The sequence below is a fragment of the Agelaius tricolor genome, unplaced genomic scaffold (assembly GCF_023055355.1).
Source record: "Agelaius tricolor isolate 1412-34295 unplaced genomic scaffold, bAgeTri1.0.p SCAF_1, whole genome shotgun sequence".
Taxonomy (NCBI): domain Eukaryota; kingdom Metazoa; phylum Chordata; class Aves; order Passeriformes; family Icteridae; genus Agelaius; species Agelaius tricolor.
Window position 1 is genome coordinate 47,578,093 of NW_027269261.1, and position 13,027 is coordinate 47,591,119.

The 13,027-nt window shown below is 36.1% G+C and overlaps 1 protein-coding gene across 1 annotated transcript in view; it reads left to right on the forward strand.

Moving 5' to 3' along the window:
• The first annotated feature begins 1,837 nt into the window (after positions 1-1,837).
• Positions 1,838-13,027, forward strand: part of WDR64 (WD repeat domain 64) — a 57,489-nt gene continuing 46,299 nt past the window's right edge. Inside the window, exons 1-8 of the mRNA XM_071427270.1 lie at positions 1,838-1,988; positions 2,675-2,805; positions 4,781-4,880; positions 5,459-5,562; positions 8,101-8,130; positions 10,397-10,504; positions 12,104-12,318; positions 12,835-12,969. Of these exons, the coding sequence (XP_071283371.1) occupies positions 1,838-1,988; positions 2,675-2,805; positions 4,781-4,880; positions 5,459-5,562; positions 8,101-8,130; positions 10,397-10,504; positions 12,104-12,318; positions 12,835-12,969 (974 nt within the window). The remainder of the gene's footprint in view (positions 1,989-2,674; positions 2,806-4,780; positions 4,881-5,458; positions 5,563-8,100; positions 8,131-10,396; positions 10,505-12,103; positions 12,319-12,834; positions 12,970-13,027) is intronic.

Below are 13,027 nucleotides of genomic sequence, written 5' to 3' on the forward strand. Positions count from 1 at the left end.
TGGCACATAAGATGACTTGAATAATTAACTTTTAGATGGCTAACTTAGATGAGATGAACTTCATCTTGTCTAGAGAAACCTTTGTGGGACTGTGCTATGTGTTTAGGAGGCAGATGCATATTGATGCCTCTGTGGCACTTGTTTCTTGCAGACTAGATTAAAAGAGGTGGTGATATATGCTTGTGCCTGCTGACATCATGATGTCCTTGGTTGTACAGACTCAGCTCATAGGGCAGGCTGAACTCTAAACACTAGCATAGAATAACCATTGTAAGACCAGCCACACCATTGTTTGCAACAATAACACTTTTTAAATTTATTTGTGATATAAGCTGTTTTTTTAAGGAATAAAAAAAACCTTGCATAGTAGTTCATACTTTTGCTGCAGCTTCTTGTTAGTGTGACAAACATAAAGTGACAAATATAAAGTGTTTACAACCTCACTGCCTTGTTGTCATTTTCCAGAGCCCAACATACAAATCAATATATAGTTCATAGGAAATTCAGTTTTTAAAACTATCACTTGATCATTTCAGCCACTGTTAGTGACAGAGAGGAGCAGATGCACTTTATAGCAAGGAGCACTTGTGGGGTGTTAATATTGAAAGAAAAGTGAAAAATTGAGCCAGTAGAAAAAAAGAGTGAGCTAATGTAAATAGTGCCCCTTAAACACTGTTCCACAGAAGAAATTTAATTTTGACAGTGCTAAAATTTATTACTTGCCGAGCCCTATACTGGTCAGAGAGTTCAGTCAGTCTGAACTGAAGCATCTCTATACTGATTCAACTTAAACACAGCCAGGTTTAACAGGATGTTTATAAGGAAGAGATAGCAAAGGATGTGTAAGTTATCAAAGAAATCATCTTCAGGGACTGATTATTTTTTTTCCCTTTTAGATGACTGGACTTGACCAAAATCAGAGTCAGAAATAGTCTTTTATGTCCCAGAGCCTCTTCAGAGACAACTAAGGCCAGTTTAGATCTGCTGTGTGATCGACTTCAGGCTGTTCTGAACCATCATTTTACTTGGGGAGAATTTGCTTTTACATGAGACCACCAGGAAGAGTGACTGGCAGCCTAGTACAGGCAGGAAAAAAGATCTATCACCTTTGCTGTTTGTCTTCTTCAGTAGGTTTGGGTTATTTGTTATGAGCCATCCAATTACATGGTCAGAATTTTAAAACTTGCATGGCATTTCACAGACTTATGGTAGTTATTGAGATAATGATTGAAAATTACTGATTTTTCAAATGAGGTGCCAATCCTACAATGAACTTGCTGCAGCTGTTTTTTGTACCCATACAGACATATCATTATCTTTGTATCTGAGAATTTCCAATAACTGAGACTAATAAGATTATGTGGTAGGAAGAGTTGAGAGAGTCAGCTTCTGAACATACATCAATTATATCATATTCCATATCCAGTGCTTTCCACACTATCAGTAAGAGAGACAGTGAAGGAAATGCTTTTCATTCAGTTAATGCTACTGTAGGGCTACTAATGCAAGGACTTCCTGACTTATCAATTAAATATTGAATTTGCCTTTTAGACTTTGCTTATCTTCTAATGCAATTCCTATCTTCTCTACTTTGTTTTTTCAGTCCACTCAGTCATCACATCTTATTTTTAAATTCTATGTATTCTATGTAAAAAAAATTCTATGTAAAAAAAAAATATTTTTTTTTATTTTAAACATTGAAGACAACAGAATCTACTGGTACTGAAAGCAATGATTCCTCATTTGGGGTTTCTTTGTGTTTTCATTATGTTACATAACATGAAGTTTCCACATGGCTGTAAGAAGATCTCTCCCTCTTGTCTTCTGTTCATAAAGGATGTCTGGAAAGAAGGGTCATGATAAGGAGGGTTGCTTTGCTCTTGAATCGATTGATTTCAAAAATGCTTTGGAGCAGTTCCAGAATCTAGTTGAAAAAATGATCATCCAGAAGACCAAGGAGAGTTCAGGCTTGTATACTAAAGATGATGGTAAGAGATAATTATTTGGATGGTAAAGTGTAATTTTCACATGGAGAGAACATATAGAGAGATGATAATTTCTTTCAAATTAGTGTTCTAACCGTAACTGTTTGATTTTTACAGGAAATAGAGAGATTGCACTGTGAAAGTTCTTTTCTCCTTCTGTTAGGATTACTGACCAAATTATAAGGCCATGTTGATCACTCAGAAAATATAATTAGTGGAGTTGCCACATACAGAAATTAGCACAATGCTAACTTGTTTCTGTAAAAACACAAACTTGATAAATTATGTAATTACAGTAACTAATTGTAAATAATGAGGGCAAAATTTTGCTCTTCTCAATGCAAGTGGTAATTGCTATTTGAAAGGATAAGCTTTATCCTACACACTGGTCAGGTGCAAAAAAATAAATCAGAATTATGGTAAGTGAGGGAAGAAAAAAGAAGTGAGAATTTTTTATCTATTATTTTATCTATTTCATGTCAGGGATTGCAAATTAGGTAGTTTTGAAAAGAGCAAATATTAGGACTGATTTTTTTTCTTTTTAAATGCTTTAATGAATACAATGTGAGAAGCTGGAACTTCCATGCTATTGGTATTGAAAGAGAAATAAAACCAGAGGTGGGGTGGATAAGAAAGGAATCTGTAGCTTGCCAGTTTTAATCTGTGCGGACATTGTTCCTCCCATACAGATGAGATAGATTATGAAAAGTTTTTTAAAACCACACGAACACTTTTTGGTTCAGCAGTCAAGGATCAGTATATCCAGGCCTTTTTCAGGAAGATTATCAGCAACCCTAATGAAAGGCCAGAATGGCTTGAGGTAAGGATTTGTAAAGTTTTCTTAACTATGAAAGACTAATTAGAATTTTAAATGGTGACAGTATTTGACTGTATCTTGTTCACCAGTCTGTTGTTCATGAGCTCCAAGGCAGAATGAGGCACTCTCGTTATTTATCCTAGCTGCCTGAAGCCTGGGTGTGTTCAGTCTTCAGAATTACATCAGTGATGTGCATCATCCTCAGGCTTCTTGAAAAAATGCAAAATCTGTTATGATGACAGTATGCCATTTGTGCTCTGAGGATAAGTCTATCTTTAGCTAAACCTTCAGCAATGCTTCCTCTTTTTCTCCTTTCCTCTCTTTTCTCTTACCTCTGCTTTCTTGCCTTTCTCTTCCCCTGTTCACAGCAAAAATCTGGCCCTTACTTTGAATATGAAGCCTTAAAGGTAGGGCAGCATTTTAGTAGAATTTTTGAACCAGAGAATTATGCATATATTATTTAGTCCTGTAGATTAATGAGATGATTGTAATCAATTTTTCAGTCTCTAGTATCGGTAAATACCAAACCTTTGTAAAAAGCATGTAAGAATGAGGTAACTGTGAAACGGTAGATCCGATTTACCCTCTTTGCATCTGTCTGCACATATATTAAGGATTTCCTCTGCCAGAGTTACAAATGCACTCTGTGTGCACTCCCTTCCTGGATTTTTAATCTATCCATTTGTAAGTTATTTCTGAATCCACCTGAGAAGATTATCTCCATAGCACGCAGTTTTTCACATTATGTGAAAAAGTACTTTGTTGGAATTTTTTAAACGTGGTGCTCTTTTTTATTTGCACATGTTTTGAGAAATGAACACTTGCTCTAGAAGAGCAGACTTGTGTCTTTTATTAAGGTATTTACCATGGATAGTGTTTCAGGTAACTGTTCTTTAAAACTACCAATTCTTAGATTGTTAGAGCCAATCCTTATCAAGAGCACCCATCATCGTATATTACTACAAGACTTTTTTGGTTGTTTCTTACCCGAAGACAGAATTGTGCAGAAGGGACATAACTCCCAGCACACAGTGACTTTCTTACAATAGCATAGGAGGCATGGTATATATGGCAAAACCTTGCTGGACCTAAAGTCCAGCAAGGTATTAGCAAGTGACATGAACTATGAATTCGTCAGCATATTTACATTTTATGTTACTCTGGAACATCATGCTAATATTGGAACCTAGAAGATACCCAACCATCTGTTCCTTACATGTTATCAACCATTGCTATCAAGTGATTTCCTAATATCATCCTAAAAATGGTGTGTTCAGCCATTTCTATTTAATAAGGTTCTGTATGGGAACATTTCTGGTTACTACCTTTCTTAACCATTGTTTTTACTTACAGTGTCACATTAATCACGGATTTTGCTCATGTCAGCCATTAAAGATTCCCTTCAAGGAGGGCTTGGGGCAAATCTGGAAAATAGCTGACAGTCTGAAGGACTGATTGTCCTTTGTTTAGGGTAGCAGAAGAGTAGCAAATTATGTTCAGGCTCCTTTGTTTATAAGAGAAATAAGGGAAGCTCTGTATGTTTGCTGGAGTGTGGATCATTTACTCCAAACTTTACTGAGTTTTTAATGCAGTCAGACTAGTTACCAAATTACATAATTACATAAATAATTTGGCTACATAATTACACAAGCAAGCACAGTATGGGGTGGAAATTGAATATGGTTATTTGCAAAACAGAACTGTACTAACAACTTTAAAAAATAGATGGGCTGTATTCCTAGAAGCCCTCTGTAAGCTGATTTCTTTACAAACATTGAAGAAAGATTGTGCCTGAGTATCAGATCTCAGCAGTCTGAAGTCATATTGACAGCTAATGGTTAAAGGAAGTAATACTAAGGTACTTACTCAAAGAGTATTCAATTATAAAGTGTGAGATAACTATTTGACTTTATACGGGTATCTTCAAGAAGCAGTTTTACAATAAATTACTTGTTTAGTTCTATTTTGTTTTGTTTAGATTTTTGGCTGTTTTAGCAAAGAAAGTGTTGGCATGCCTTCCCCATCGAAAGAAAGCATGGTTTTACTTGTATCTGAGAAACAGCAGATTACTCATTCAGGTGACATACTTCATCTTACATCAAAAACTATATTTTTTTCTAATACAGTGTGCTGCTCACTTTCTTGAAAGTAGGGTAATAAGATCACATGTCTATCTTTGCCCATTCATGCTTCTTCCTCTTCTTCTTTTCCTTCTTCTCCTTCTGTGTTCCAGAATTCATGCATTTTTACTAAACATTGAACACTCCACTGCTGCATTTCCCAGTTCTCCATATTCCTAAATTATTTTGAAATTATGATTTTTTCTGAACCAGACTGTTTACTTATGCAGTTACACATTGTCTTTCTGTATTTTTTGAAAATATGGAGGAAGATGTGGCACATCCAGAATTATTACATTCATGATATTTAAAATGCAACATGATTAATTAAACCAAGTATGGGATAATTTATGATATCTTGCATCACTGCCTTGCATATGGTGCCAAAATGCGTTTTTTGGTGCCATATGCAAGAGGAAGAGAAATTGTCCTTACTAATATAGTTCTATTTGTTTATGTTTTCCTTAATAATATTGTTCTATTTGTTAATGTGTTCAGTTTCTGTAAGATGAAGAGTAATGTTTTGTCATTGACAGTTGTCAAGAGAAAAGATGTGATCAAGGGTATAGTGAAGGTGCCCCTTCTGCATCTCACAGTAACAGCCTCTCAGAAAGGATTGATAACTGTGTTTAGCAAAAAGGTAATTCTAAATCAAACTCTTTTATTATTCCATTAGCAGTACATAGGAGAACTGGGTGGACTGTGATCTAGCATTCAAACTTTCCCATAAAAAAACCTACATATCTTTCTTATCAAAGTTAAATTTTTCTATATTTTTAAGTACAGCAGGAAATATACATTGCTCTTTTCAATTATAAACCTACTAGACAGTCCACACAAGTTGATAGAAGGTAGAGATGTCTAATAATAAACGTTCTTCATAGAAATTCATTTAATAGAAAATAATCTGCATTTCTGTTTACAAAAGGTTTCCCTAAATAAAAAAATATGCTAGTGGAATTAACTTTTAGATATAGAGTGGAAATCGGAGAATTAACTGTTCTCTACAGCTACTGAAAATATCTAGAATGGACAGAGACAGTTGTTTGCAAACAAGATTTATTCAATACAGCAACCTCTAGAAGCTTGAAAGTCATGAGTTTCACAACAGTCTGCATGACACTGGCTCACCATTAGTTCCCTCATCAGTAAAATGTAAGGATATCTGTACCATTATAAGTAGAAATTTAGGTTTAAGATGCTGTTAAACTAAAGTTTGTGCATTAATTTCCCAGATGATTATATTACTCTTTAGTGGTATGCACCTGTAGAGGCTATGAGATAGAATGTGTCATACAGAAACCCAGGCTATCACACATCTATGCTCATTGGTGCTTTACATTTGTACAATTTTAGTGCAACCAGTTTCTTAAAATTTATTTCAGGTGATGCAGTAAAACTTTAAAGCAGCATGAATGCTTTCTAGGGGTTTTAGCTAATTGGTGCATAATGCTTATGACAGGAGCATTTAAACCAAGAAAGGACTCCTGTGGATGATTTAATAACAAAGCAGTACTGCAGTTTTGGTAAATGCTGAAATAATTTATTTGAAAGTCTGTCCTCCAGAACATTATCCCTCTTATGTACCTATGAAAAATAATTTCCCAAAGTATAAGATTAAAAACATCTCTCCTCCCTACCCCCTACCTGCCCCTGCTATTTTCAAGTTGAATTGCTGCCTCCTCATAGGCTGGACTGATGTTATCTGACATCAGTGACTGCAATGTAAATTATTTTATACCCAGCTGCATAACACAGTGAATTAGGGACCTCAACTCCCACTTAGAAATGTATGTTCTGAAAATGACTAAGGCATTACGAAAGCCCCATGATGTGCCAGGAGAGGATCAGATGGGATATTAGGAATAATTTCTGTTATCTAAAGAGTTGTCAACCATTGGAACTGCCTAGGGGAGTGGTTGAATGACCAACCTTGGAGGTATTCAAAAGATGTATAGAACTGGCTGTTGGGGACATGATCTAGTGGTAGACTTGGCAGTGTTTGTTTTACAGTTGGACTTAATCATCTTAAAGATCTTTTCCAGCCTTAATTATTCTATGATTCCTGATTCTGTTTGAGGTCTAAGCATTGCTTTCTGCAAGGGATGTAGGCCTAATAGGACTCAACACCTGTATACAGCTTTATGCCATCAACTGCTTCCAGGTTACTCCAGAATATGAGACACTTATGTTGCTCAGGTTCTCAGACAGATGCTGCTTTGACCAGCACATGAGACTTGTAGGAGTAGGCAGCCTTAAGGACATACTTACTTAATGTACATAAAGCCAAGTCTGATGGAGTGCATGGATATCCATCTCTTGGTTAACAATACTCTTAAACTCTGTTCAAAGGCTGTCCATGATGACCCTTGACATCTCACTTCTATGGGAAGAGAGACTTTGATCCTAGCTTCTTGGTTTATGAAATGCGGAATTGCTGGGATGGATATGAGATGCTATTGAATAATTACTGAGCAGGGGCAGGGGCAAGAGGAAGTGAAAAATCATCTATGGGTGTTTCAGAAGGGAAACTGCTTTTGAAAATTTAGTAGTTTTGTTGAAGGACCTAGAAGATAATCCTGTCTCTGCTGGACAATGGTGACACTTGAAACACTTCAGGTTTTCAGCCACGTGTTACACTGTCTTCCAGTAGTTACCTTTGGTGAAAGGTGCTGTACCAATGTAGTTATTTCTGTTTGCAGCCTGAAGTGCTGCCTCTGCCAGGCATTTTGCTGGCACTAGTTGATGTGGCATTGGGCCAGTGTTAGCTTGGGTTTCTATATGATAAACCCATATCTGCTCACAGGAGCTGATGTTGTTTTAGCTGTCAAAAACCATTAAAAGCACAATTCCATCAGAAGACCAGCTGATCTGTACTCTGTATGTCGTAAAAATGAGAAGCTTTTACTTATTTTCTTCACTTCAACATTTCAATGTAGAAACCCCAAACCAAACCAGAAACTATGAAACAATTGTGAGGAAAAGAGAAGTTTTAAGTTCCTCACGATATAAAGAGCAACATACAGCAGGCAGGTTAAAGATCTTTCTCAGATCTTAACTACCTGCTCTTTCAGTTAGCAATTACTGTTCTGATCTGTCTGTGAAGAGATGACTCTGTTTAGACTTTTAAATTAAGAACTACCTTGTTATTGTGACCATATCTTTCGTGATTTTTCAGATGAAGGTTCTGACAACCATCAATATTGAAGTAAGTTCTTTTTTGTCTCCTTCCTATTAAATAATTTTAAGTAAAAATCAGCATGTACTAAATTGAAATAAGTAGAAACTGAGCATTATTCTAATGCCAATTCTAACTTTGAGACTTCTGCATAATTTTTCATAGGGTGCTGTGGGTCAAATAGTTTCAATTTATTCCTTTCACTTATTGAAACAATTGAATAACTTGATTTCTTTCCTCTGATAAATGAAACCTCAGATAAATGCTTCTTTTTCTGCAAAATTTTCATTTACCTATTTCCTTGCCAGAACTTTTTATTCTAAAATCCAAAACTTCAATTGTCACTGTAAAATTTAAATAAGTACAATTTTAAGTTTGTTAATGAGAAACAGTTCTGCATTTTGCTGGGTAGATGATTGGCTGCACAGTGTATACATTAAAACCTTGTGTTTACCGTGGGAGCATCACTTCAGATTTTAGGTAATGAGCTCCTTTCAGATGATCTGTAGGTAAGAGACATCAGTCTTAGCAAAGTGACATGACCCTTGTCCTATAAGTGGATGTGGGTATCTTGTGCCAGGAGGCAGTGCATTTTTTTAGTTCTCTCTTACATATTGTGGGGGTTCTAAAATGCAATAGAAGTACTCCACAACAGAGGCCCTACTACTCCAACTCAGAAAACAGCTCTGGGCCTCAGTTTTGTTTAATTCATTGCAAGGGCTGATCTGACCTGTGGAATCAGTGCAGAGAGATAACTAGGAGAAATATTCTTGAGACCAATTGACTTTTGGAATCTTTTACTAGAATTAGGCTTCTCCTACAGAAGTGCTACATGAGTGAATTTTAGTCATTCCTACTTTGCTTGTAGGAGCCACTTTCCCCAGTTCAAAAATGCAAAGGTAGGATCTTCCCCAGAGATGCCAACGGAAAGAAGATGGAAGAAGCTGGAGTGCTAGCCTGATGCTGCAGTGGGCTGCAGGGTCCCTTTCCTTTTTGAACACTAAGTACTTGTCTTAAAATGATTCCTTAATGAATATGAAGGGGTTTTTGCTGCAAAAGTTAGACAATATTTGGCAGCTGTGGCAGTATTAGGACCATTGAAGGACATCTTTGCCATAAAATGTGTGAAAGAAGGGAGGAAAGATAAGAGCCCTTGAGTGACAGGATGGATAAGAAAATAATGAAAAGGTTTTTCTGGAACAGCAGCCTAGTTTGTCTGTCAAGTATAGCAGCACTAACCAGAGAAATTCCTGTAGCCTTTCCTCTGAAGCTGAAACCTGTTACTTTGACTGCATCATCACAAGCCAACACAACAAATTAGTGACAAGTGTAAAATTAGTGACTAATTATTGACTACAAATGTAAAATCATCTTTTTCAAGCCATTTAGTTATTGTTATCTGACAATATTATAAGGACCTCAAAAAGCCACAGCTAACAAACTCTTCCATAAGAATCACCAAACAATCCACAAGGCCTCTGCGGGACTGACATTTTCCACATGTTTATTGTAGTAAAGGGCACAAAAAATCCTTGTAAATGTATTGCCACCTGCCCACAGATCACTAGGAAGGAGAAAAGCTTTCTCCTGCAGCAGAGTGTTGATACGCTATGTCAGGATTTTGGACCCTTTGCACTAAGAGCAAAATCAATATTGTGTACAACAATGGAAATAAAAGTAGAAGCATCAGGACTCTGATCTATACTTTGCAAGAGAAATTGTTTTACATTAATACCTGTATAATAGGAGGTATACTTGAATGATTGCTTAATATGGGCAGATGTATATATATGTAAATAGTTGACCTACCTACTGGGAGAATTAAAATTATTTAATAAAGTTACTTATTTTCATAAACATTCATTTCAGTTTTGTTTTTATAGCTGAAATTTTGGACTGCCTTTAAACTTCTTTTGTTTCAAACCAAACTGTATCCAGGTAAAAGCTTAATCTGCTTTACTATGATGTTTTAGCTTAACCTTTCTCTGCTCAGAGTGCTTTTTCAGTGTCATTACAGTTCAACTAACACTATATGTTTATTGTATCCTCTCCTGTGCAACATTTGTGCCTCTCAGGTGAGTCATTGATAACAGAGGTTGAGCCTGGTGCCTCTATTAACTTCATGTATGAGCTATTCCTGGAGTTAGAACTCTCAGTTGAACTAGACCTAGCATGTGCTAATGCAGAGTACATGTGATTTATGTGGAAATGGTTTAAAATATGTACTTACATGATAGAAAAGTTGGTAAATTTACAGAGAAAATCCTTTTTTAGCTACTCTTTTTATTTCCATCAGGATACTACTTGGATCACTGGATGTGATTTCCTGCCTAATCTGAAATATGTTGTGGCTGTAACTGAAAGCACAATCATTCTCTGGGACTATAAATCAAAAGAGAGCGAGGTATTATGTTGGATCAAACAAATGCCAAAATGAAACCTGAAAGTTGATCAGTCTTTGCTTCCAATATACGTTCACATCCCTTTGGTCTAACAGGATGAAGACTTTTCACTTTTGTTGTTGTAGGAACTCAGTGAAACAGTGGAATTCACACTAAAGGAGGGATACTCTCTACACGCCAAATGGGATTATTAAAGTATATTAAAAGCTTGGAAGAAAAAGAGAAATTTGACACTATGGTGCAAACAAACCTCCAAAGAATTTGTTTTCCATGTGTATCTAGTGCATGTATGTGCACCTGTGTACCTAAAATGTGTGCATAGGCATACATGTATCTCAGAATCTATTAAGAATCAAGGAACAGATTTTACAAGGAATATAACAAAGATTCTTTTGACATAACTTCCTGATTTAAAGAAAATATTTCTTCATATCCTGTGTTTTGTTCAGGACTTTGTAAGATAAAAACATTTTGATGTTAATAATGTATGTCCAAATTGTTAAAGTTTTCTTTAATGTCTTATGCATTTTTGCTGACACATATCTTAGCTTTTTCTTCCTGTTCCTGGAACTTCTCTTGGAAATTCTAAGTTAGCATAGATTATGAGGAGAAGCAAAGTAATTATTTTTTTGATACGATTTTTTAGGATTTTTTTCCCTATATTAAAAGGTTGCTTCCCAAGTTTAGATAGGTCAATTTAAGTATTTTTGTCAATCCAATTGGACTTCATGGAAGAGGGCTCAAATATTTATTCTCCACCTATTATTCTCCAAGTTCCCTCATTAGCTGCAGTGAGGGCTGCAGGTATCCTGTTGATGAATAGGTGCAGCTCTCCTTCAAGACCACAGAAATAATATATGGACAATCCTATCTCTATTGCATCTTCAATGTTTCTGTGCTACACAGACAGCATTGATGCAGTTAATTCCTATGGCATGTGAACAGTTCCAGTTTAGGTTGGCAAGGATGATTTAATCAAATAACAGATGGAGTTGGGCAGTACAATCAATAAACAATGTAATGCAGGTGACCCTGAATCCCATTCCTGGGCCTCCTAGCAAAATGCCACAGTGTCTTGCAACTGTATTCATTCCTACTATCTCTGTGCTTCAAAAATTGAATCACCTACCCATATTAGTACACTTGACACTCCCAGGCTGTATTATTAATTGGACTCTGATATAGATTCTTCCTGTGTATTACTGCTATATTTTGTGGTTTGAATTATTCTTTAATTTGGTTATTTCCAATTTTCTTGTAGAGGTCATCTTAGTTTTGAACAGGAAACCATTTCAGTGTTAGCAAATAAACCATCCCACGCAGTATGCAGAGATCCTTCCTAGAATTTGTAATTAATACTTTTTCACTGAAATACAAAAAGCTACCTATGAAACAAAATCTTGCTTAAACTTCTAGGATTTGCTTTTAACTCCTCTTTGTGATGGTCTTCCATGAGTTTCTGATACCAGGAAATAGCACAGGGGCAGCCTAAAGAAAAAACAAAGTCAAGATTTGAATGCTGATGTAGCTAGATAAGCATGATAGATTCAATTTAAGGGTCCTCATGCAATGTCTAATAAACTCTCTACCACATTCCACAGGGTAATGGCTTTGTCATCAAACCAATGAAAAACTGCCTGCTCTGTGTTTCTACGGTGACTATGGCAGATAACCTGGCTAGGGATACCATCTTAATGGGAGATGATAAGGGTTATGTTTATCTGCTTACTATCACCAGTGATGACTTCATAATGAAACAATCTAAAGCTGGAAAAGTATCACAATTTAAAGTCATGGATGCTGAATCTTTTGACATGTAAGTTGCTTATGATAAAATGTTATTAATCTTGCATTATGTTTTGTTTTTAATTTGGATTTTGTTTGCCCTAAGTGGAGGATTAGCTTCTGTTTCTAAATTAAGCCCATCTAACTAAAAATATTTTTTTCAAACTGCAGTAAGTATGATTTGCTTGTTGTTGCATGAAAGAAGTGCCATCATTTTCAGTAGAAGATTTTACAAGAGATCTTAAGCTGAAAGGGTGCAGAATACAATTCAAGGGGAGAATTCACAATTGCTGTTATCCTGTTTGACAAAGGAACAGCTTTATTGTGCCCCATGAGATGGAAGTATGATTGTGACTAGAAAAGAGCATGGTTCAACCCCATCCTTCTCTGTGCTTGCATTTGAGCTGGAAGAGTGGTTCTGTATCTGCCCTATTAGCTGTTAGCACTGGTTGTGTGTATAATCTCACTGGCAAAACCCCTGTCCACCTACAGACACACGACAGTAGTTGCTACTGCAGCCTAATGACTTCTCCATTTATATCCTTAGGCCTAAACGCAAGCTGCATGATGATTGGGTTGGGAAGGTTAAGTATTTTCCTGCCCTAAAACGTTTTGGATCCTGCTCCACAGACAGTATTAATTCATTTGTTTTGGATGACATAAAGCGACTAGAGGACCACTTGTAAGTATCTGACATCCTCTAGAAAATAATAGATCTTCTGCTTTATAACTGCTGGAAA